Source organism: Sabethes cyaneus, chromosome 2, assembly GCF_943734655.1.
Source record: "Sabethes cyaneus chromosome 2, idSabCyanKW18_F2, whole genome shotgun sequence".
In the NCBI taxonomy this organism is placed as follows: domain Eukaryota; kingdom Metazoa; phylum Arthropoda; class Insecta; order Diptera; family Culicidae; genus Sabethes; species Sabethes cyaneus.
The window spans coordinates 110,162,078-110,188,692 of record NC_071354.1 but is presented as its reverse complement, the minus strand read 5'-3'; the positions used below and the strand labels follow the sequence as shown (position 1 = coordinate 110,188,692).

General features: G+C 40.5%; 2 protein-coding genes across 2 annotated transcripts; both read left to right on the top strand.

Annotated features, from left to right (window-relative positions):
- The first annotated feature begins 10,228 nt into the window (after window positions 1-10,228).
- On the top strand, window positions 10,229-11,412 carry LOC128735862 (uncharacterized). The gene is made up of 2 exons (XM_053830347.1): window positions 10,229-10,412; window positions 10,493-11,412. The coding sequence occupies exons 1-2, from the start codon at window positions 10,229-10,231 to the stop codon at window positions 11,410-11,412; spliced, it is 1,104 nt and encodes a 367-aa protein (XP_053686322.1).
- A 46-nt stretch (window positions 11,413-11,458) lies between these two features.
- On the top strand, window positions 11,459-13,114 carry LOC128735861 (uncharacterized). Its single transcript, XM_053830346.1, has one exon. It carries the CDS (start codon window positions 11,459-11,461, stop codon window positions 13,112-13,114), a length of 1,656 nt encoding a protein of 551 aa, XP_053686321.1.
- Window positions 13,115-26,615: the final 13,501 nt, after the last annotated feature.

The following is a 26,615-nucleotide window of genomic DNA, read 5'->3' as shown; positions in this document are numbered from 1 at the left end:
TACAAAATGCGAAAAACCTACTAACCTCAGTAAATCGGGTGTATCGATCATACCTTCTCACATGGATTATAAGCAGTGCTCACTATTATACTATATTTATAAAAAAGCCTTACGGCTCCGCTAAGTTTTGCCACAAAAGAGTCAAATCAAATAAACGAGATAAAAAATATATAAGCAACCACAATAAATTTGTTTTATTAACAGTTTTATTATATTGACCAAACTCGTGATTTTAGTCATGACCTTGAAATGCGGTCAGGCATATATTATTTTTTTTTTTGAAACGATGATTCTACAACTGATGAAGGGACGGTAAGGGAAAGTAATGAAGAAGGATTTTTTGAGAATGGAGGGGAAAGAGTGGAATGGAAGGAAAAGACCTATTACCCCCTTCCCCCCCCCCCTTCCATTCCATTATTTCGAATTGAGTATTCGGTTTCAGAATTCATCATGGTCTGAAAGCATTTCCGGAAAATCATTTTCATATACTCGAAAGAGACATTACTACTATTTAGAGCTACTTGAAAAGAAACTCCATTAAGACGGTGCTTAAAAATGGCATCCCAGGAGATGACTATTTTTTGAATTTCAGGCGCCGGCAAGGTTTGACTCTGACCAAGCCACAATTGGTTGAAATTGCCAGGAAATGAGCTGCCGATCCATTTTTGATCTCACATTACTGCGATTTGCTCCGAGACGTCACCCGCAACATCCCTTTCGAGAGAATCTATAATATTGACGAAAAAAGCTTTTGCTTAGAGCAGTATTTAGCAGCATTTAACTGAATGTTTTAAACTTTCTTAGTGATCTTATCACTCGTTTTTAGTGTTTTGTTTGTATCAAAGTTGAATAAAATTATGAATAAAATTTGAATAACTGGTTTATTTAAAACTACTTTTATTATTTGTTATTTTTTATCAATAGTCATTGGACTAAGTTAGTAAATGGCATCAACAGATTTGAAAATAATTATTTTATAGTTTTATTAGAAAACGTTGAAGACGAACTTTGAAAAAATCGTTTCAAATAGCCTCGGTGTACCTTATATGATTCAGTCTGTACAGTATTCACTGAAGACGCAGTAAATAAATAAAAATAAATAAACAAGAATAAAACCGAATGTCACACGTCGATTACAGGCCGGACTCGATTATCCAGGGATTCGATTAACCGAGGATTCGATTATCCGGGTTTTTAGACTCGATTATCCGGGTGAAAAAAAAAATTTTTTTTCGTTGATTTATTTTAAACCCAAATGTTATAGTTTTAATGCTACATGATGATTCCAACTAGACAAGCATTGATTCACCTCCCTAAAGCTACAAAATTCCTTTCTTATATCCCTATTATCGGCGAACAAAACAAAAATAAATCCTGCGATGATGAAATCAATTTTTTTACTTAAAAATCATCATCACCATCATCATTATCATCATCATCATCATCATTGTAATGATCAGTAAAAAAAATTGCAAAAAAGGCATTTTATGACTTTAGGGGAGATTTATCAATAATAAAAAGACATTTATAATACCTAAATATTGAAAACATAATATACAAAAAATAATATTGTACCAAAAAAAATCACCAGTGGAAAAAATCGTAAGAAAGGATTTTTCTGACTTTTGGGAAGATACATCAATAATAAATAAAACATTTCTGATACCTAAAAGTCAAAAAACTTGATATACAAAAAAAAATTTGTACCAAAAATGATGATTCGATTATCCGGGTGATTCGATTATCCGGGCTGAAAATAAAAATGAGCACCCGGATAATCGAGTCCGGGCTGTATTATGAAAACTGCAACTGCAACAGCAATATCAGACCACTTTAAAAAAAGTACAAGTGTCCGTGGCTAGTGGCACATTTGCATCACCGTGCTAAGCGGAAGAGAGGAGACAAGAAGAGAATACCTCATTTGCACATAAACCCTTTTCACACGTTGCTCCAGAATGCACCCGTCAGTGCAATTGTTCGATGAATTCGAGACTACGAAAGTAAAAAAGGTTTTTAAGCCTGTTCGCACTTACGCGAAAACCCATGCCGATCGGATCCATTGGAAAAGCTAAAAAATTTCACAGATGGCTTGTGAACATGTTCTGTCAAACACACTCGACGAACGTCTGTCAAACTGCCTTGCAATCTGATTGGTCCACCTAAAAAGACCGGTTCAGATTAACCGTTATCAACCGTCAACAGCAACGGAACGGCAAGAAATTATGACGTGTAATCTGTATCAGCCTTAAAGTTTACTCTAAATATGCCACGTGGGGCTTTAGTGTCCATCTAGCGGTGCGCATGTGTAAAAGCTACCTACAATGATCCATTGGATGAATTTTTGGTGTTCATTTGCTTCTATTTGATAGATAAAATTTATCTCATTTCATTTCGGGTTGAATAAACAAATTTGTTATATCATTAGAACTTGTTGATTCTTTTCGGTGAAAATCAAAAAAACTATTGATTTGGTGTGACGTTTCTGCCTACTGTTTTCCTTCGGCCATCCTCAGACGTAATAACGTGATATTAGTGTCACGGTGATCTAAATAAGCAAATAAATTTGTTATATGTTAAACATCCATACATTGGTGAAAAAAAAATTCAAGGAAAAGTCAGTGAAACACATCGAAGCTCTTTCCCCACCTGTGGCATATCTCATTAACTCTCAGAAGCGAACCATCGAACTGTCAAAACTAACCATGCTCTCGTCAAATTTTAACCAAAAAGTTAAAAATTTCGCGAAATGGTTCACAGCCTAAGGTGTACAAACTCAAACTTTGGGTACAAATTTCAACCAATTTTGGCTACTTGCTACCAATAATTGAATTATTCTCTATGACAAATAACGCACTTTTAAGCTCCTACTACCAATTTTTTGGTTGAAAAATACTCAAAATCTGAATTTGTAAACTTTAACCCATTTCCTCCCAGCGTTGCGAAAACACAACGCACTTTCATTCGATTCTAAAGAGGGCCCGGTTTAAGATATCAACTTGGACCCTGAGAAACAAAGAAAGATTGGAAAAATATCTAATCGACCTGTTTTTGCTCAAAGGTCAAATGTTACAAGTAACATAATTACAAACAACAGGTTTTGCTGTTTTTCAGACAGTTAAGGAAAAATGCTCATAAAACTAGATTTTACCTCTATTTACGCCTGACCTATTAATCAGTGTTAGTAAGAATCGGTTGCTTGCCCAAAAATACTTTGTTTCATAATTATGATTGTTTTTGTAATTTTAAGCTAGGTGTTAAGCTAGGAAGAAACGATATTCAAAACTTGCAACCGGAACGTTTGTTTTCATTCGTTCGCTGCAGGTGTTTCATTTGATGTCGTTGTTTTTTAGTAAACAAATGAATGTAAATCTTATCTTTCGCTTGTTCAAAATATCCCGGAAACATTACAAAAGTTTACATAACATAGAATTCGCAGCTTCAAACACTGATGGCAGATGGAGAAGCCGTTGTGATAAGAGCGTAATAAAATTGTTAAAGTAACTTCGCCTCCGGACAGTTAAAGTAACTTTGCAGCGACAGTTTCATGGACCCAAATTTAATGTTACAACCTTTCCGGAACGTGTTAGTAGGCATTTAATCATTTACGATGACATGCATTTAGCATTCAAACTGCATACTATGCGTCTAGTGCAAAGATGGTCTCCAACCCAAATGTTTTGATATCTATCATAAAACATAACATGTAGTACTCTTAGTTGTTCATTTATTCTTTATTAATACTCAAAATCCCAAAAAAAAATTCCAAGTTTGATTTAACGGTAAAAAAGTATGAAGTATGAATAATGAATATGCATGATTAAATCAAGGTATGCAAAAACGGTATACCCTTAACGCCCAGCGTTGCGTTTTCGTTACGTAGCGTTGCGGGACACAGGGTCAAAATTAAAAATACATGTCAGCGGTTTTTTCTTAGTTGAACTAAAAGAGAATTTTCCTGAAAGTTTCAACTTTCTATTCCTGCTAGGAAAAGTGTGGGGCTTAATGGGTTAAGGGCATTTTGAGTAGTTTCAACCTAGCTTTAACTACAGACGGTAGATTTAGTACAGACGCGCAAAGAGTGTGGCATAAAACACCAATCGAACCGTCAAATCGAGGCTCCAAATGAGCAAAGTAAACAAACTTGTGTTTTGACGTAGGACTACGTCTTTGTTTACTATACTGGGACTGGGTAGCACTTTGTGAAAACGAAAATAGAAGTGTAACGTTTGCATGAAAGATTTCAAATGCTAATACCTGCTAAACTACTGAACGAAACTGAACAATTTAGATGTCGTTGGATAGATAAAATGACCAGCAATTTTATAGGTGGTAAACGAGCAATTTTAATGGGGGCGTAAGAGGGGGGGCTCCTATACGAATGAAACACAAATTTCCTCAAAACTCAAGAACTAATCAAGCAAATGGAACCAAATTTGGAATGTAGGGGTTTCAGAAGGCAAGGTTTTTTTCTATGGTAAATTGAGACCCCTCCCCTCTTTAGGAAGGGGGGCTCCCATACAAACAATATACGAATTTCCTCATAACTCGAGAATTAATCAACCAAATGGAATCAAATTTGGAATGTGGAGGTTTTTGGAGGTAAGAATTTTGTCTATGGTGTACTGAGACCCCTTATCCTTCTAAGAGGGGGGGAGGGCACTCATACAAATGAAATACAAATTTCCTCATAACTCGAAAACTAATTAAGCAAATGGAACCAGATTTGGCATGTGGGAGTTTTTGGAAGCATGAATTTATTTTATGAAGGTTTGAGACCCCTCACCTCTGTGGTAGGAAGATAAGGACTCTCATCAAATGAAACAGAAATTTTTGTGTATGTGCCATATTTTCTGCTATATAGCAAGCGGTAAGCTGTAAAAGTAAACTAGTAAAACCTACTCGGAGCAAAAGAAGTGAATCGACACCGCTAACTTACGTGCCTGTTGCCATTCGTGTCAAAAGAGCTCATTCGAATGGCACGTCGTATTTGCAATGAACGTGCTTTGGCTTTAATGTTATTTGTAGCCAATGGCTCTTTTAAAGGCCACAAGCGTGTTAAAGCAAGATTATTGAAACATGTCAAGCTACGCATAATCATATTTAATTCAATAATCTGTGGGCTGGTCATTCATTCATTCATTCAGAAGTGATTTGAAAAGAAATGACCCCCGTCCACGTATGTTCAAAGCCACCGTTGCATTCAATGAAGAATTGAATCTGAATATTTCGCTCTTCTCATTTAAACATTCACTTAAACAATGGCACTGATAGATTCTTATAAACATACATATGCCAGAAATTCGGTTTACATTAGTCTTTGATCTAATGAGCAGATATAGTCCTGCGTCACCCTTTCGTACAACCCTTAGGGCTGCATACCTTGTAGTTTTTTTCACCGTTTTGTGGATTTTCACCGAGAAACATCAACCCGAAAGCCCCAACATAAATATACGGTGATAAAAAAAATTAAAACAAGCTATAGGCAGGAAAGACTAAGTTTTGTAATTTACCTGAAATGTTAAAACTTAAACTATTGATTTACTAACAACATATGTCGACCAACATTTGTAAGGGCTGATCAGCCAACTGTCAAACAGACCGAGCGAGAGTTATTTTTTGCTGGAGCAGCATAGGAAAATGAACTCTCACTCGTTCTGTTTGACAGTTGACAGTATATATATATATATATATATATATATATATATATATATATATATATATATATATATATATATATATATATATATATATATATATATATATATATATATATATATATATATATATATATATATATACAATATATAATATATACTATATATAATATTTTCGCATTTTGCTTGGCTGAGGTGTTACAGTTAAAAAAGCAAAATAAGTTCACTCATTGCAGGACAAGCCTAGTGGACACATTTAAAATAGTAAATATATTTATCACATATTGAATATTTATGAAAGAAGTGATTTATCCCGTGCAATAACACGTATATTCGCAGTGAGTAAGGTAAAACAGTAGACGAAATTGGGTGTTATCTAACATCATCGAGTCTACTTTTACAAAAAATAAATTGACACCCAGCACAATTGTTGGGTACTGGGAATAGAAAAATCAACATTTTCCACATGTTTTTAACGTAGATTTGGCAATAAATTTTACGATTTCGAAAAGATTGCCATTTCTAACTAATGGTTTAGCACAGTTGTAAGAGACACACGTTCTATGAAAATCCGGTAGTCAATTAACCATTCCCTCGAAAGATAAACTTTTCAAAAAACATACAAAACGTTAACTACACTTTCAGTACAGCCAACATTTACAATTTACATCATTTAATTCAATTTGTGGCAGTACGAAGTTTGTCGGGTCAGCTAGAGTAAAATAAATGTCAGATCTCTGTGCTTGCATGTTTGAGAGACCTTTATTTTATGTTTAACAGCCCAAGGTGGTGTCCTTGAATATAATTTATTAAAATGTTTTTTTTGACGTAGGACTACGTCTTTGTTTACTATACTGGAACTGGGTAGCACTTTGTGAAAACGAAAATAGATGTGTAACGTTTGAATGAAAGATTTCAAATGGTAATAACTACTATACTACTGAATGAAACTGAACAATTTATATGTTGTTGGATTGGATAGATAAAATGACCAGCAATTTTATGGATGTGGTAAAAGAGTAATTTTATTGAGGGTGTATGAGGGGGGGATACAAATGAAACACAAATTTCCTCATAACTCTAGAACTCTAATCAAGCAAATGGAACTAAATTTGGCATGTGAGGGTTTCAGAGGGCAAGATTTTTTTCTATAATGAATTGTGACCCCTCCCTTCTTTAAGAGGGGGGCTTCCGTACAAATGAAATACAAATTTCCTTATAACTCGAGAAATTTGGCATGTGGGAGTTTTAAAAGGCAGGATTTTTGTTATGGTGTACTACTGTACTAAGACTCATCCGTCTTTTAACAGGGGGGCTTCTATACAAATAAAACACAGATTTCCTCATTATTCGAAAACTAATCAAGCAAATGGAACCAAATTTGGCATGTGGGGTTTTTTTGGAGACATGAACTTATTTTATGATGGTTTGAGACCCCTCCCCCCTGTGGTAGGAGGATAAGGACTCTTATACAAATAAAATAGAAATTTTTGCGTATGTGACATATTTTCTGTTATGTAACAAGCGGTAAGCTGTGAAAGTAAACCAGTAAAGCCTTCTTGGAGCAAGAGATAGTGAATCGACGCCACTAACCTCCGTGCCTGTTGCCATTCATGTCAAAAGAGAAGGACGTTCGAATGGCACGTCATATTTGCGATGAACGTGTGTTGGCTTTAATTTGTAACCAATGGCCCTTTTAAAGGTCACAAGCGAGTTAAAGTAAGATTATTGAAACTACGCATAATCATATTTGATACTAACAATTCTGGAGTTCCTCAAGGCAGTATTTTGGGACCCTTACTGTTTTCGCTATCTATCAACGATATTACAAAACTATTACCACCCGGCACACGACTATTATATGCGGATGACACCAAGATTTATCAGCTTATTACTTCTTATGACGACTGCACTAGACTTCAAATGCTAATCAATTTGTTTTCTGACAGGTGCTGCCGCAACTACATGAGTATTGCGAAGTGTACTGCAATCAGCTTCCATCGTAAAAAACAGCCCTTAATGTTTGACTATCGTATTAATGGGATAGTGGTTGAACGCTGTGATGTGATCTCTGATCTCGGAGTTGTGCTGGACACACAACTAACGTTTTGGCAACACTATTCAATGATCGTAAACAAAGCAAATCGACAACTTGGTTTAATCCTGAGAGTCGGTAAGGAATTCGAGAACCCTGTGACTCTGCGCATCCTCTATTGCTCTTTGGTGCGTTCAATTCTGGAGACAGCTTGCGCTGTGTGGGACCCGTGCCGTATTACGACAACTGGGTAAAACGCATTGAGCGCGTGCAAAAACAGTTTGTTCGTAGGATATGCCGTACACTGCCATGGAGAGACCCTGACAATATGCCACCTGTTCCGTCTCCAGCCGAAAATAACCCGCACCCAGCAGCATACACCGCGGGCATCGCGCAACACACACTGTCATCATCCCGCAGCTATAAAAGCAGCCCACCCAGAGAAAATCACCCCATTCCATTTTTAACCATCTAGCCGTTCACCTCGCAGCAGTAGCAATAAGCCGAAGAAGAATTAGGATAAAGTTTTGTTAGCATAGTAGCCGGTGTTTGTTTGGTCCACCGTCCACTTCCCCACTGGATTTTCCCACTGAAAGGAGAGCGAGCAAAGTCAACCCCCAGCCCTTATAAGCGCTATATGAAGAGTTAATTTTTTCACCGAGACTTTTGCTTTTGCTTTCGCTGCCGCTAGCATACAGTCCACTGCCAGAAGATCGTTCAGAGGCGAACATCTTTTTGGTCCAACCCGAACCGGATTAGAAGCCATCCCGACGCCGCACCTAGGCGTGCCGGAAAGGATTGAACCTGGTGGAAACAGGCAGTATTCGGCTCTGTGCTAACAACTTGTTACCGAACCGAATTGCTACCGCTGCGGCGTGCACGCAGGAGCTTGTTTGAACGTGTTCGATCGTGTTCGCGTTCGAAACGTGCCACACCGCTACCGATATTGAAGTGAACTTGTTTGAACGTGTTCGTTCATACCGAATTGTGTTCGTTTGCGCCCGCGTTTGAAATCTTCCACCATTATTGAAAAGTGAACTTTTTGAACGTGTTCGTTCCTGCTGGACGTGTTCGAACCGTTATTGACTGAACATTTTGAAAAAAGTGAACGTGTTTAAACGTGTGGCGTGTCACGATTTTCGCTCGTCGCGTTGCGATAATTCGTCAGAACAGAAATATTTTTGATTAAGCGATGCCCGTAATGCATTCGCCGTCGCGTTCGGAAAATGGTGAAAAAGAGGACTCAGCATCATTTCACGGATGTGATGAAGCTGGTGCTGTTGCTGTTGCTACGGATCCTGTCACCGAAAAGAAATACCGTGTGGTCTGCCGCCAGCGCTCTCAAGTAAAGCAGAAATTAGTGCGTATTCAACGAACGCTCATCACCAGAGCAACAATTGGTTTAGCACAATTAAATGTGCTATCCAAAACGCTTTCTGCTGTGTACACGGAGTACAGTGGATTCCATAGCAAGGTGCTATCGTTAGTATCGGATGAAGCCCTGGTCCATGAAGAAAATGAATATGCTGCCTTCGAAGATAGTTACAACAATGTGAGCAACGCCGTGGAAGAGCTACTGCTGGAAGCAAAGAACCGTGCAGTACCAACATCTAGTGATGTCCGTTAATCGTTCGATTAATTCAACTAATCGAGTAACTATAAAAATATTCGAATAATTTTTAATCGAATACTGCCAGCACGAGTAATTGAATTAATCGAATAGTTCAAAGGAAATAATATGAATGCGAATAATCACCGAATAATGGCCGCTAATCGTTCATAATCGTTCGATTAATCGAATTAATGAAAAAAGTATTCGAATATTTCTAATCGAATACCACTAGTTCGAATAGTTGAATTAATCGATTGGTGCAGACAACGCTCGCCGATTAATCGGTAATCGAATAATTGAAAATTTCGGACATCACTACCAACATCTGCACCTAATCCGTCATCTCAACAAGTGATTATCCAGCAACAGGCCCTCAAGATGCCAATTCCAACGTTCAGTGGAAGCTATACTGAATGGCCGAAGTTTAAGGCCATTTTTACCGATTAGATGACCAATTCATGTGATACAGACGCCATAAAACTGTATCATCTGGACAAAGCGCTTATCGGAAATGCCGCAGGTGTACTAGAGCCATAGAGGAGAGCCATTTTCGAGGACTGCTGACATTAAAAAAGATGTCTTCCACCGCCATTAAAGAACTTCGTGCCCTCGTTGATGAAGCAGTCAACCACATCGAAAGCCTGCGCTACCTCCAGCAGGAGATCAATGGCCAGCACCAGTGAACCAACCGGTTTCAACAACGTGTTCCGCAAACTTCGCCCAATCCACCAAGACTGTACTGCTGACTGCGGTGATTCAGGTCTACGATAGGAGAAATCAAGTACATCCATGCCGTGTGCTGTTGGATAGCGGTTCCCAGGTCAACTTTATCACAGAAGAGATGGCCAACCGTCTTGACATCCCAAAGAAGCCAGCCAACATCCAATTGTTGGCATTAACGCCCTACGAACCCACGCTCGTGATAAGATGACCATCAAGTTTCGATCCCGTGTATCAACGTTCCACGCCAGCCTGGAGTGTCTGGTAACTCCAAGAGTGACTGGGACAATTCCAACTTCCAAGATCGACAGCGCCCATTGGATGATCCCAGAAGGACTGGTCCTAGCCGATCCCAAGTTCCACATTCCCGACAAAGTGGACTTGCTGATTGGTGGGGAATTATTCTTCGACTTGCTGAAGCCAGGTCACCTCAGCCTAGCAGATGGATTTTCACAGCTACGTGACACACAGCTTGGGTGGATAATAGCTGGCGTCATCATCGAACCACACATGCATCCAACGTTTCTCCCATGTACGTCCACGCATCGGTTGCAGACATCGAGCGGAACATGCAACAGTTTTGGCAAATCGAGGAAGTACCAGACGTCCCCAACCTGTCGACCGAAGAGATAGCATGCGAAGCCCACTTCCTATCTACCTACCAGCGTGATGAATCTGGAAGATTCATGGTCCAGCTCCCGTTCAATAGTGATCTTCCCCTCCTGGACGACTGTCGTGCTCTGGCCCTAAAGCGTTTTCTGATGTTGGGGAAACGACTCGTCCGCAATCCAGAACTTCGAATTCAGTATGTGGATTTCATCCGGGAGTACGAGGCTCTCGGTCACTGCCGAGAAATCATGGAATCTGAAGACCCGCCCAACCAGCAGAGCTACTACCTTCCTCACCATTCCGTACTTCGACCTTCCAGCTCGAGCACGAAATGCCGTGTCGTGTTCGACGCAAGTGCCAAATCTTCGCCGTCGCATCTTTCGCTGAACGAGGTACTCCACGTCGGTCCAGTAGTGCAAAACGATCTACATCACATCATGCTACGATTCCGTAAATTCAAGGTAGCATTTACCGGAGACATCTGTGAAATGTACCATCAAGAAGCCCCACCGGATCGTCGATTCTTGCGCATTTTCTGGCGAGAGCAGCCGTCGTTGCCTTTGCGCGTCTTGGAGTTGTGCACTGTCACCTACGGTACCGCATCGGCCCCCTATCAAGCAACCAGGTGCTTGGTACAGTTCGTCAAGGAAGATGGCGAGAACTTTCCCATCGCCGCTCGTATTGTGAAGGAGGAGACCTATATGGACGACGTACTGTCAGGAGCTGACTCGGTGGAAGAAGCTATCGTGGCCAGGTTTTCCTATTCGAAAATGGTGCTCTAACTCCCAGCAGCTGATGGAGAACATTCCTATCGATGAACGTGAGACGATGACTCCGGGGGAGCAAGGAGTGAACGAAACCATAAAAGTGTTAGGCTTGCGTTGGGACCCAACCGCCGATACGCTGGAGATCGCCTATCATCCGAATCCACCTGTAAAACAACCACCAACGAAACGTACGGTGTACTCTGAGATCGCCAAATTCTTCGACCCCCTTGGACTGGTTTCGCCGGTGATCGTCTTGGCGAAACTCCTCGCGCAGAAGCTGTGGCAGCTTAAAATCAACTGGGACGATCCGGTAGATGAAAATATTGCCAAGCAGTGGCAAAATCTTCAACTTTCCCTAACGCATCTCCACGATATCGAGATCCCTCGGTGTGTTATTTTGGACAATGCAGTCGCCTACGAGTTGCATGGTTTTTCGGATGCCTCCACAGCGGCATACGGAGCATGCATCTACCTACGGTCCCTTTTTGCTGATGGTTCGGCAAAGCTTCGTCTTCTCACCAGTAAATCCAAACTGGCGCCTTTGAGTGAACTCACCATTCCACGGAAAGAATTGTGTACCGCCCTCCTGTTGACCCGTTTACTGGTGAAGGTACTGCCAGCCCTGGATATGCCGGTTCAGGAAGTTGTGCTGTGGAGCGACAGTACGATTGTCTTAGCCTGGCTAAAGAAACCCCTCAACCAGTTGCAGCTATTCGTCCGAAATCGAGTCGCTGTGATCCAGCAGCACACAGACAAGTTCCGGTGGGAACATGTCCGATCCCATCAGAATCCAGCCGATATCATCTCTCGCGGACAGCTTCCAGAAGATTTAGCTACCAACACTCTCTGGTGGCATGGTCCGAGTTACCTTGAAGTGGTGTGCTACGAAGTGGTTATTCCGGACGAGATACCTGAGGAAGCGCTACCGGAACTGAAAGCTGCCGTCGCCATCTCTGATGTAAGAATAGATATGCCTTCATTCTTCTCCAATTACAGCAATTTCCGCAAGCTACAACGAATTGTTGGGTACATTCGTCGGTTTGCTAATAATTGCCGTAAGCAGAATCCAACCGACCGAGAACTAAGACCCCATCTGACCGTCCATGAGCTTCGCCGTGCAACAGAAACCATCATCCACGTCTTACAGCATGCACACTTTGCTGACGAAATCAAACGAGTCCTCGACAACGAACCCCGCAAGAGGTTAGGAAATCTTCGTCCTATTTACACCAACGGTTTGCTCCGTGTTGGTGGCCGACTTGACCGATCGCAACTACCATTTGAAAGTCGCCATCAAATTATCTTACCGGATAAGGATCCGGTGATTCATCGTTTCATCCAGCAAATGTACTTCGAACTTCTTCACGTCGGCCAAACAGGTTTGCTGAATGCTCTTCGCCAAAGGTACTGGCTCCCGAAAGGTCGATCCATCATCCGTTTCATCACCCGTCGATGCGTTAAATGTTTCCGAACCAATCCTACGACACCCAATCAACTAATGGGAAACCTACCAGCTTCGAGAGTGATGCCATCGCCCCCATTCGCCATAACCGGTGTGGATTACGCCGGCCCCTTCTGGATTAAACAAGGGTCACGTCGTCCAACGCTGATCAAGGCGTACGTAGCAGTTTTCGTCTGCATTGCAACTAAGGCTGTGCACCTGGAAGTCGTCTCCGATTTGAGCACCGATGCTTTCCTGGCATCTCTAAGAAGATAAATTGCTCGCCGTGGAATGATTCATGAATTGCACTCGGACAACGCCACCAACTTCCGAGGTGCGAATCATGAATTGAACAGCCTATATCAACAGTTCCAGAATCAGCAGGCTGTGAACGCCATCGAATCCTTTTGTCGCAGCCGTGAAATCGAGTGGCACTTCATCCCGCCAGACGCACCGGAGCTCGGCGGCCTCTGCGAGGCGGCCGTGAAATCCTGTAAGCTGTAAAACACATCTGAAGCGTGTCGTCGGCAACGTGAAGCTGACATTTGAGGAGCTTTCAACTGTCATGGCTGAAATCGAGGCCGTCTTGAATTCCCGCCCTTTATACGCCATCTCGAATGACCCGGCGGATCCACGAGTTATTGCTGTTGCAGTTGAAAACTGTAATAATCGACTCGCGACATTCGGTTTCATTCTTGTTCTGTGTGTCGCAACTAAGTCGCACGTGGTGCGCTGTATAGCGTATCAATGTGCGATCACAGCGCACCACGTGCGACGTAGTTGCGACACACAGAACAAGAATAAAAGCGAATGTCGCGAGTCGATTATTACGGTTTTCAACTGCAACAGTAATATCACCCCGGCTGACTACCTCATCGGACGACCACTCACCGCTCCAGCTGAGCCCTCCTTAGAAGATGTCAAGGTTTCCCGTTTGGCGCGCTGGCAACATCTTCAACTCCTTCATGAACATTTTTGGAGTGCTTGGAGCAGAGATTATCTGAATACCCTGCAACCCCGAAAGAAGAACCAACGAGAGATGCCAAATGTTCGCGAGGGCATGATCGTCCTGCTTCATGACCGGAACCAACCACCCCTCAACTGGAAATTAGGACGCATAGTAGCAGTCTACCCTGGTGACGATGGACTTGTTCGTGCAGTCGATGTATTCTCCAAAGGCTACCAGTATCGTCGTCCAATCAACAAGGTATCCATCCTGCCTATCGAAGACAACGAGTTAGTTGAAAAACCCGGCGATGTCCAGAGAACCGCGGATCCTTCAACCGGGGGAGGATGTTCCGTCTCCAGCCGAAAATAACCCGCACCCAGCAGCATACACTGCTGGCATCGCGCAACACACACTGTCATCATCCCGCAGCTATAAAAACAGCCCACCCAGAGAAAATCACCCCATTCCATTTTTAACCATCCAGCCGTTCACCTCGCAGCAGTAGCAATAAGCCGAAGAAGAATTAGAATAAAGTTTTGTTAGCATAGTAGCCGGTGTTTGTTTGGTCCACCGTCCACTTCCCCACTGGATTTTCCCACTGAAAGGAGAGCGAGCAAAGTCAACCCCCAGCCCTTATAAGCGCTATATGAAGAGTTAATTTTCTCACCGAGACTTTTGCTTTCGCTGCCGCTACCATACAGTCCACTGCCAGAAGATCGTTCAGAGGCGAACACCACCATACGCTAATCTTTGCTTCCTGTTTGGTATTACTACACTCGAACAACGACGAAAGGAAATAATGGCTTAAACGGCTCACAAATTTTTGACTGGTAGCTATGATTGTCCAAACATCCTCTCAATGCTACAACTACACTGCCCTCTGCGCCCACAACGCCATCAACGTTTGCTATGGTTAAATACTCATCGCACAAACTATGGCCAACAGGAACCTATCCGTCGCCTTGCTTCATCGTACAACAGTGCTGCACACAACTTCAATTTTTGATTTTTTGTTATCTGTTGCTTATAATGTGAATTGTTTGTAGTGAGTAAGTTATATCTAGGGTCTTTTTCTAATTCCCGTCGTAATAAGTAAAGCCATTCTAATTTTCATCATTTGCTGGATGGATTTAATGAATACTCCAAAAGTTCTTGTGCTGATTTGACTAAAACACACTTACCTTCCGATCCGTGAACTTTGAAAACACTGAAAAGCGACTATTGAAATTACGCAATTGACTTTATTAATAATTCGTCGTACCGTTTTAAAATCCGTCCATCAAAATTTTTCATCGTCCGAACTAAAAATCACAGCATTGTTTACGAAGCTAACGCGCATGTATTTGTGTAGGACGGCATGACAAATATTATTCTACAACATTTCTGCAGGTTAGGCAAGTTTTCCTGGCTGTAGAATAACGACAATGCCTTGCGTGAGTAATTTTCATTTATGAATGACGGAAATTAGAACGATTAGTCGACATTGTCTTCTTCGTCGCACGAAAAAACGTAGGAAATTTGGCTGGTAGGACTTCTTTAATGATAAAAAGCATTTAAATAGATCTCAGCTCACTTTGATTGATCGCGTATGATAGACAACTAACTAAAATATTAGGCAATAACTAGTTTTGCATTGTGTGTCATAAAAATGCTGATATTTTTAATAATTTGTATTGGATAGGACGGGAATAGGCAATTACGACGATGTAGCAACATACCCTATGTATTATTTATATCAAAAAGATGGGGGTTTTTGTGCCGGTTTGAAAATTGTCACCCATGATTTTCAAGGTGGCTTTTCCCAGCCTTATTCATTAAGACACTCTAGTCGGATGAATTTAATAAATAAATAACAAATAACAAACAAATACAATAATCTGTGGGCTGGTCATTCATTACTATTTCAACCTTTATGATGCACATATGTGATTTTTAAAAGAAATCTCCATGTCTCAATTCAAAGCCACCATTGCATTTAATGAAGAATTGAATCTGAATGTTTCGCTCTTCTCTTTTAAACATTTACTTCATACTGCACTCACATTCTTATAATTCTTATAAACATACATATGCCAGAAATGCAGTTTACAGTCTTTGATCTAATTATCTGATATAATCCTACGTCACCCTTTCGTACAACCCTTAGGACTGTATACCTTGCAGTTTTGTTATTTATTTGTAGCATGTCATATCTTTGGATAGTTTAGTTTTCTTTTTGATATTATTTAGAAAATAAATTTACGGTTAGGAAAATAGAGTAAATAAATGATTTGCATGCAACCGTTAAAGTAAATCAAAACCTTAAAGTAAATGTTTGGTTGAGACCCAAACATAAAACGATAAGTATGTTTTAGAATAAGTACCACCACTAGCCGGAGGAAAACAACGGGAAATCGGGATGCAATGTGAGCGGGATTCAGTATGGAAAGCGGACCGATGAGGCAAAAGCGCTCGCAACTGCCAGCGCGGGAGAATTGAATTAATAGTGCTCCAGGAGGTATGTAGTGCGCGTGGTCAAATGACCAGACGGAAATCTACCAAGTATTGAGTAGTGATAGTTCGGACAAACGCTAACCCACTCGAGCAGTTCGGTTGCCCAGTGAAGCTAGTGAAAAAGTAGTAAATCTGAAAAGGGACTAGCGTACGGTCAAAGAACACGTCGAAGACATTAAATCAAAGTACACAGTGACATTCGTGGTTGGTAAATGGTTGGATAATGCGTAAAATAAACCCCATTGTGGTCCGTAGCCTCTTATCTAGCAACTCCTACCCCTACCTCCACATGGTACCAGCCGGAATACGTGCAACCTTGGCGGATATCCGGTAACCAACACCGGTGGAAACTAAGGTCGTATACCAACAGAGAAGGAGGCACAGTGTGTCTCGACACTGCAAGATGGCAGCCCCATCACGAGACTCGGTAACGTAAGCCCTAGTACGGCTACCTATCTAAACCTAAAAAAACTAACAAGAGTCAAGAAATATCTTCTCGGAATATTCGGCATGGGCCAAGGCGACGAAATAAGGAGATGCAATGGAGACTTGGTACCTGGAACTGCAGATCGCTATATTTCGTTGGTGGCGACAGGGTGATGCTCGATCAGCTAGAACCCCGAAAGTTTGGTATTGTGGTACTGCAGGAGATCTGTCGCAAAGACGAGAAGGTGTGGAGGATCCGTGGCGGCAAAGCCCGATTTTTCCAGAGTAGTGGAACGACCAACGAGCTGCGAACGGGCTTCGTAGTGTTGGGCATAATGCAAGATCGCGTAATGGACTGGAAAGCGATCAACGAAAGGATATGCGTGTTGAGGATAAAAGGCCGTTTCTTCAACTACACCATCATAAACGAGCATTGTCCACACGAAGGTAAATTCGACGACGAGAAGGAAGGGTTCTATGCGCAGCTGGAGGCAACGTACGACAGCTGCTCACCACGGGACATCAAGATCGTCATCGGGGATATGAACGCCCAAATCGGCAGGCAATGTATAGACCGGCGATCGGGCCCCATAGCCTGCACACCGACACGAACGATAACGGCCAGCGATGCATCAACTTTGCGGCTTCCCGAGGCTTGGTGATCAAAAGCACCTTCTTTTCCCACAAAGATATCACCAAGATCACCTGACCAACGAACCTCGAATCATCGACCATATTCTCATCGAGGGCCGGTTTTTCTCGAACATCACCAACGTACGCTCCCTACGAAGTGCGGATATTGACTCCGACCACTACCTAGTAGCAGTACATGTGCGCTCTAAACTATCGATGGTTTATACCTCGCGACAAAATCGCCCTCCTCGGCTAAACATTCGGCAACTTGACAACCCGCGAACTGCCGAAAACTACGTGCGCGTACTGGATGAAGCTCTGCCTTCCTCTGCGGAGCTAGATGCTTCGACCCTCGAAAACGGATGAAATAGGATACGCTCGGCCGTCAACGAGGCCGCAACCGCGGTGCTAGGTGTGGAAACCTCGAGTGCACGGAATGATTGGTTTGACGGGGAATGCCAAGAAGCGATAGTGAGATTTAACTTCAATTACGTAGTCGTGCTGACGTAAGAACTAGAATGACTCTTAAATACCTTTGGACACTTTACTTTTTGGTCTTATAATAAGTGTAAAAAAATTTACCTCCGTGCTGACCGGTTTCGTCATCGTCACACACACACACACACACACACACACACACACACACACACACACACACACACACACACACACACACACACACACACACACACACACACACACACACACACACACACACACACACACACACACACACACACACACACACACACACACACACACACACACACACACACACACACACACACACACACACACACACACACACACACACACACACACACACACACACACACACACACACACACACACACACACACACACACACACACACACACACACACACACACACACACACACACACACACACACACACACACACACACACACACACACACACACACACACACACACACACACACACACACACACACACACACACACACACACACAGAAAATGCTCAGTTTTAGAAACTGAGTCGAATGGTATATGACATTTGGCCCACAGGACCTTCTTTCCATTTCCGGTTTTTCGTGTGATTGCTATACCTTTATACTTGGTATATATTTATATAGTAGAAAGGCAAAACCACGGTTCTTTAAACTTACCCGAAGGTGACTCGAAGCTTGGTTCGTGAATCGTAATTACCGAGCAGTCAGGTTGACGGATAAACGAACCGTGAATCATGAGCCACTCATTTAAATCGGTTCACAGTAGCAAATGAACGGTTCAGCCTCTCACACAAAGCAACCATTTTGCCCACTTCTAGTTTGTTAGGGAAACATGATAATCTGCTATATTGTAATAAATTCTTCAAAAAATTTCCTATCGATTGAATTCAATAGAATCTATTGAGGAATGACTGAGTTATAAGCGTTATAACCACTTTTCGTTACATGTTCCCTTTCCGTTTTTCTAAAGTGCAGCCCAATATAGAAATCAAAGACGTATTCCTATACGTCAAAACTACGCGATGGTGTAATTGAAAACGCACTCGTCCAGCAATCGAGAGTATTGGGTTCAACCCCCACGTACCTAGTCAATATTTTTCCCGGTCATCAAATAATTAAATGTAATTATCATTTACACTCTTACATAAAATAAGCTTAACAGCTAGGTCAACAAACAAAGAAGAAAAAAGTATATGAAATATACTTACATTGATTCAACGTGCATCAACTGCTGTGAAAAAGTTTTAAGCTGGCAAAGTTTTTCAGACGGGATTATGAGTGAGCTTGCTTCTGAGTCAGTACAATCAGCATTACTAACCTATATAGGAAAAAAATTGGCTCAATAAATTACAATCGCATATACATCAGTTGCTTGTTACGTTTCAATACGTTTTTACGTAAGCTTCATAGGTTTTTTGTAGGCTTTATGTTTTGTGGAAAATCATTATAAAATATTTGGATTTCGTATTGATTATATTATTGTAATAACTAATTGCAAAACGCAGTTTTCAAAGTTACATGCATTAATTGAAAAATTATTTTTTTGAAAAAGTTGTACAGGGATACTTCGATATAAGACAATTAATAATTTTAAAAAGTTGTCTTATATCGAAATTGTCTTATATCGAAACATGATTTTTTCACAAAAAATTGGCATAGCAGTCACCAATTTTGCTCTGTGTTGAGTGTTTAAGTTTTTTGAACTATTCAAAATTGTTTGAGCTATTAGTTGTTTACAATTTTTAGGATTATTTTGAAATAATGCACAAATTTATGGCGCCGTTTTTGGAATGGAAAATGTGCCCTGGTGTCGTTACCAACTATGTCAAAGGCATTTATCTTATACCGAGGTAAAAATGGTCTTATATCGAATTGTCTTATATCGAGGTTGTTTTATAACGAGGGTGTCTTATATCGAGGTATCCCTGTACCATTTAAGAGTAATCGTAAAATTTGACGAGGTAGTATCCGAGACACGATACGTGGGATTACGATAGGCTGTTTTATATGATTAATCTTCTTGTGCCCAACCCCGCCAACTGGCGAGTTAGCCGGAAATCTCTATAAATCCTTGATACTCCTTTTAATGTTGACATACTTTCATATCTGCATATTATATTTTTATTTATTTATTTAACTGATTATAGGCTTCGCCCGTTATCAACATAAAATTAATTAATTGTTACATAAACAAACTATATATTTAAACCAGGAATGGGAAATCAGTGATTTAGATCAATTTGTAAGTTATCGCCGCGCGCACAGTTCATGACAAACAGTGAATCTTTCACTTTAATTATTGCTGATTGCAAGGAAATTTGTAGCTTAGCTTAGACTGATTGCACATATCAATGGTTGCCCTCAGTGATTGATCCGAATCAGTAAAATTGCACAATGAATCAAACGAATGCGGTTGGGAGTGACCGGTCATTCTCACTGTGAAAAAATTCAGTAACTCGACATATGAAGGATCAATAACTGCGCCAGCCACGTCCTTGCAATCAGGTGGGATTGGGGAAGGAGTGTTAGTGTAATCTTTGTTGTTTTAGGAACCGTGTTAACCTCTGCATCCCAGCAAAGATTACAGGAAGGAGTTAGTAACGTAGGTTTCGTTGGATCGGGATTCACCTTGATAAGTGATGTGATCGGTTTTTTTATAAAGATTATGTATTTTTTATATTTATTCATATAGTGTTGTTCTTATAGTTAATATTCATAGAGCCAGCTGCCACGAAAAGACTGTTTGAGATATTTTTAAGATAGTTTAAACCAACACTCGAAATATTGTTGGGCCATTGTACCGATACATATTGTCAGCAAATTGAACTCTAAACCACGATATTAAAAACCCTGCAATAAAATTTCGAAAGTACGCCGAAACAAGGACATGATAACTGTTACCACATTATAGTGTAAAATTAAAAGAACACACCAGTGAAATTTGGCAGAAAAGATTTCTGTTTAGCTTAAGCATTGTTCTAGTCAAAATTACTATACGTTGCTTTCGGCGTTACCCTGATGCTTAACAAAAATAACAGAATCGTAGTCAAAATTACTAGACATGGCCATGAAAGGTGGTAAAATTATCGAGAACATTTTACTTGTACTAGAATCATGGTAAATTTGAATAGCTTTTTCATGTTACTTACAAAAAGCATGCGTTTTCTGCAAAATTGTGCGAGGACATCATCCTAACACCCCCAAAATTTCAAGTTATTGCAAAAAACCCGATTTAATCCACCTAGTGGTGAAAGGAACCTTTGTTATACGGTCTTACTTGCTATTTGAGATAGAAATCGAAATCGTCTTCGAAACATAATTCATCTATTGGTTATCGTTGCGTAGTGCGTTGGATTACATGAAATTTTTGAAAATTGAATAAGTTTACAAAATTTGAACAAAATAGGAACACTTTTAAATTTTGATAGATCCTTTTTTCGTGAAATTGCTGAGTACGGATAAGTGAGTTGTTATTAACCTGAGTAAGTGCAAATAAAAGTAAGTTGTAAGAGGAAATCTCATTCTTTAACATATACATTGTCTAGTAAAGGTCTAGTTTATAGGTTTTTGAGCTATGCATAGTTTCCTGTAATGCCATTCTATTTGAATCACATCAATAGAGTTTTCTTGAATAATTTTCATCAATTTTTATTAACCTTCGGTTACTCACGCTGTTGTATTTTGTACAACACGTGTAGGTTTTTCAACGCCATATTGTTATAAAGTTACAAAACGTTGTTTAACTAACGTATATTCTTCAACAAACTTATTGTGCGCAAAATGTCATAATTATTCAATGCATTAATAATTTAAATTGTTGGGAAAGTGTCTAAGTGTAAGTGACTATCAGCAAATGTAAATGTTTGAAATGTATGCTGGTAGTCGGGTAATTCTGAGTCAAAATCAGGGTATTCTTTATAATCAAAGTTCTACAGTTCCTAAACAAGCAAACATACAGGTATACTATTTTCAGCAAAGTTGTGTATTTTTACTATTTGTACAATTTTGTAGTACATGAAAAAGTCATACAACAATTACAAAAAGAGCAAAAATAGAAAAACTGATTTTACAAACTCATATACAATAAATAAGATTTTTCTATCTTCGCTGCAGAGATAGAAGGTTACTGTCTTTAGCAAAATATCTTGTAATAATATGCTCTATAATTTTGCAGAACACATCAATGTGTTATATTGACACTGAAGAAAAATATTTTATTTATTTCACTTTTAGGGGGATTAATCAAAATTTGAATTCCACCAAACGATAGAGCTTTCAATTTCAAGAAACTCTTCCAAAGGTTCGATAAACCTAAAACCAAGTTTTCCCAGTCAAAACTCTAGTGCACACGTTTTGTTTAATTTGAGGCTATCGTGCGCGCGAGTAACTGCGTTACAAAAGTTGGCGCGAGTGTTGAAGAGTTAATATCTTTTGACCGGTAAAACCAATTCTTATGAAATTTTGCATATATATTCGTAGTGTCAAAACCTCTCGTTTGATACTAAAATATTTGAAATTAGGTTAATTATCTTGGTTAAAATCTGAATTAATTTTTGTTAATTTTGGTGTGGTGTATACAGTTGCTCGTAGCTTTCAAATTAAACGTCCAATCAAAAAATCATTCAATAGTGATCTATTAGGATATATTATCTTTCAAATGAGACTAATAGCGCATAAATCGGTTTGGTCATCTCTAAGAAACAGGCGATAATTATTATCTTGTCAAAACAGATTTTTTAAGCATAACTTTTAAACTGCTTGATTGTTTTCAATTAAAAATCGCTGAACAATTTAGTTTTAATAAGGGCTTTCATTTGATACTAAGATCGTTGAAATCGGTCATGTAGTTCTAGAGAAACCCGTGTCACGTATTTTTCACATTTTTGCTTATAACTTTTAAACGAAACTTCGTATCACGAAACAACTCAATAGTGATCTACTAGACAATAATACCTTTCAAACAAGAGTAATAGCGAACGATTCGGTTCAGCCATCTCTGAGAAACAGGCGATAGAAAAAATCATTACATACATACACACACACACACACACACACACACAGACATTGCTCAAATCGTCGAACCCTATCGATTGGTATATATGACTTGGCCCTCCGGGCCTCGGATCAATTTCGTGTTTTTCGACCAATTTTGCTGACACACATTGCTGACTCAGCGAAAGTTTAAGCGCTGCAGTGATGAATATCGTCGTTTGAATGCTGTTTTATACAAATCGTATGTGTTGCGTGTGCAAACCGATCTCCGCAGAAAACCAAAAAGCTTTTGGAATTTTGTCAATTCAAAGAGGAAATGTACATCCATCCCTTCATGCGTCTGCTTTGATGGAACTGAATCTGAAACTGTCGCCGATTCTTGTGAGCTGTTTGCAAACTTTTTCGCATCTGTCTTCGCCGAGAAAACAGCTTCGGACCTTGATGCGGATGTAGCTGCTGCGCATGTTCCGTCCGACTTAGTTGACTTGAGCTTATTCGACATTTCTACCAACATGGTGATAGAAGCTGCAAGAAAATTAAAGCGTTCTTTTTCCGCGGGACCTGATGGTATTCCAGCTGTGGTGTTAAATCGCTGTGCCGAGCCTTTGGCCATTCCTTTGCGCACGATTTTTAACAAGTCATTCGAACAAGGTAAATTCCCTACTATTTGGAAGCAGTCATTTATGTTCCCAGTACATAAAGCTGGCGATCGTCATAACGTAAGAAACTATCGTGGAATTACGAGCCTTTCTGCTGCGTCAAAACTGTTCGAGATAATGGTGAGTGGAGTGATTTTGTCCCGCACTAAGAACTATATATCCACAGCGCAGCATGGTTTTATGCCTGGTCGTTCCGTTTGCACGAATCTGATGGAATTTACTTCGTTTTGTATTTCGGAAATGGAGAACAAGAAGCAAGTTGATGTAATCTACACGGACTTGAAAGCTGCTTTTGATAGAATTGACCATACCATATTATTGCGTAAACTTTCTCATCTGGGGGCTTCTCAACAGATGATTTGTTGGCTAAGCTCATACTTGCGTGGAAGAGTGCTGCGTGTGAAGCTTGGATCCTGTATTTCTTCGCAGTTTACGAACATGTCTGGAGTTCCGCAAGGTAGCAATATGGGCCCGCTGCTTTTCTCGCTGTTTTTCAACGATGTTACGTTCCTATTGGGTGCTGGTTGCAGACTTGTATATGCAGATGATTTGAAATTGTTTTTGGCTGTTGAAAAAATGGAAGATTGTCGCCGCCTTCAAGCTTTGCTCGACGTATTTGTTAAATGGTGTAAACAAAACTGGCTTACAATAAGTGTTGCGAAATGCGAGGTGATGAGTTTTTACCGCTCAAAATCTCCGATTCTTTTTAATTATCGAATAGATGGAACTGAATTGCGCAGAGTCGACCATGTTACTGACCTTGGAATTTTGCTGGACACTAAGCTCACATTTAACTTACACCGCGAATCAATTATCTCGAAAGCAATGCGTCAGCTTGGATTTATTGCAAAAATTGGTCGGGACTTCAAGGATCCCCACTGCCTCAAGTCGCTATACTGCGCTCTAGTTCGACCGCTGCTTGAGAACTGTTGCTTAGTTTGGAATCCTCAGCAAGTATCGTGGAACTTACGTGTCGAGAGAGTGCAGAGAAAATTTATCCGGATGGCCTTGCGACATCTACCGTGGCGTAATCCAGAGGAGCTCCCAGAGGAGCTCCCGCCATACTTGGATCGTTGTCGTCTTCTTGACCTAGATTCACTTGAACAGCGACGTAGAATCCAGCAGGCAGTGTTTGTGGCAAAAGTCATAAATGGTGAAATCGACTCTCCCCAGCTTTTGTTACTCATGGATTTTCGCGCTTCACAGCGTAATCTAAGATCGACCGGATTACTGCAAGCACCATTTCATCGCACTGCTTTCGGTTGTAACGAGCCTGTAACTGCTTGCATTAGAACATTTTCGACAGTGGAAGAGCTATTCGATTTCGGACAACCATCGCATAAGTTTGTACAAAGACTACGTAACAGAAATTTTTAATTAGCAATTAGTATTCATGTAGACACTGTCAGATGAATTTTACAGAATATAAATAAATAAATAAATAAATAAATTTTTACACCTTTGTTATAGTATAACAAAGGTAAAACGTTTTTTGGCTAGGTGTACACATACTATCATGAATGACTCAATAATTTTAAGTGTTTTATACATTTTTGGAAAGCTTAGAGGACAAGCTTTCAGAATATATACACATTCACTGTGGTTCTTCGAAAGTTAGATGAGATTTATTCAATTAAATATGAAATTTAACTACAAAAATGAAATTTTTCTCTGTTTATGGATCCTTAAAGTGACCTTAAAAATGACCCACATTCCTGAGCTCATCATCACTTGTTTTATATTCAATCCTAAGACTTTGGTCAAAATTTTAGCCAAATCGGTAAACATTTGCAAATTTGAGACCATTTTTAAGAGTTGTAGAATTGGTTGCTTCTCATATATCACCCGCCTAATCTTACATCGTGTACAAGATGCTCAGACGGTACTAGGCGGTGCCATAAGCTTTTACAAAAAAATCCGAATTAATCCATCTAGCGGCGTGACCTGACCTTTCTACTGCAACAATAATTATTTTTTATTATCTCAGGAACATCTATAATTAAGTTGACTATATTTTTGAACACCAGTTCCGTAGTCCTCAAAATCCTTATTTAACAGTAAAATTCACAATGTACTGTGTACAATAATTAAGGTACCCTGGGGCAAATGGGACCTAAAAAAACCTAGAAAATATATCGGCGTTTTGCAATAGTCTGCAGGGATAATATTTAATTCTAGTTGCTGGCACCTTTTTGTTCAATGCCTCCGCGTGTGTCTAAATGAAATAAAACATGACACGTTATTTTTACTTATGTGCATCCTATCTGCTGTGTGTATATTTCAAAGAGTTTCGAAATTTAGAAGTTCATGAATATATCTCTAAGCTCTGACCCACCAAACCAACTTACTTACTTACTTAGGTGGCTTGCCGTCCTAAGACAAAGCCTGTTGAACAAAATTTCTCCATGTAACTCGGTTGAGGGCTACCGCTCTCCAATTCCTCGGACACCGAGTACTCTCCGCCAGATCTCGCTCCACCTGGTCTAACCATCTTGCTCGCTGCGCTCCTGGTCGTCTTGTTCCTACCGGATTTGAGGCGAACACCATCTTTGCAGGGTAGTTGTCCGGCATTCTTGCAACATGCCCTGCCCATCGCATCCGTCCAGCTTTAGCCACCTTCTGGATACTGGGTTCGCCATAGAGCTGTGCGAGTTCATGGTTCATCCTCCGCCTCCATACTCCGTTCTCCTGTACGCCGCCGAAGATCGTTCTTAGCACTCGTCGTTCGAAAACTCCGAGCACTCGCAGGTCCTCCTCGAGCATTGTCCATGTTTCATGCCCGTAGAGAACAACCGGTCTAATAAGCGTCTTGTACAGTGTGCACTTTGTACGGGGACTTAGTCTGCTCGACCGCAATTACTTGTGGAGCCCATAGTAAGCACGACTTCCGCTGATAATACGCCTCCGAATCTCACGGCTGGTATCATTGTCCGCCGTTACCAGTGAGCCAAGGTAGACAAATTCATCGACTACCTCAAACTCATCGCCGTCGATCAATATACTACTGCCCAAGCGGTGTCGTTCGGCCTCGGTTCCGCTGGCCAGCATGTACTTTGTTTTAGACGTATTTACCTTTAACCCAATCTTTTCTGCTTCGCGCTTTAGTCTGGTGTACTGTTCAGCCACCGCCACA

Excerpts from the sequence above, each read along its gene's own strand:
- LOC128735862 (XM_053830347.1), top strand. The coding sequence starts at position 10,229 with ATGACCATCAAGTTTCGATCCCGTGTATCAACGTTCCACGCCAGCCTG. Across the intron at positions 10,413-10,492 it reads CAAAGTGGACTTGCTGATTG|CTTGGGTGGATAATAGCTGG; the intron begins GTGGGGAATTAT and ends CGTGACACACAG.
- LOC128735861 (XM_053830346.1), top strand. The coding sequence starts at position 11,459 with ATGACTCCGGGGGAGCAAGGAGTGAACGAAACCATAAAAGTGTTAGGC.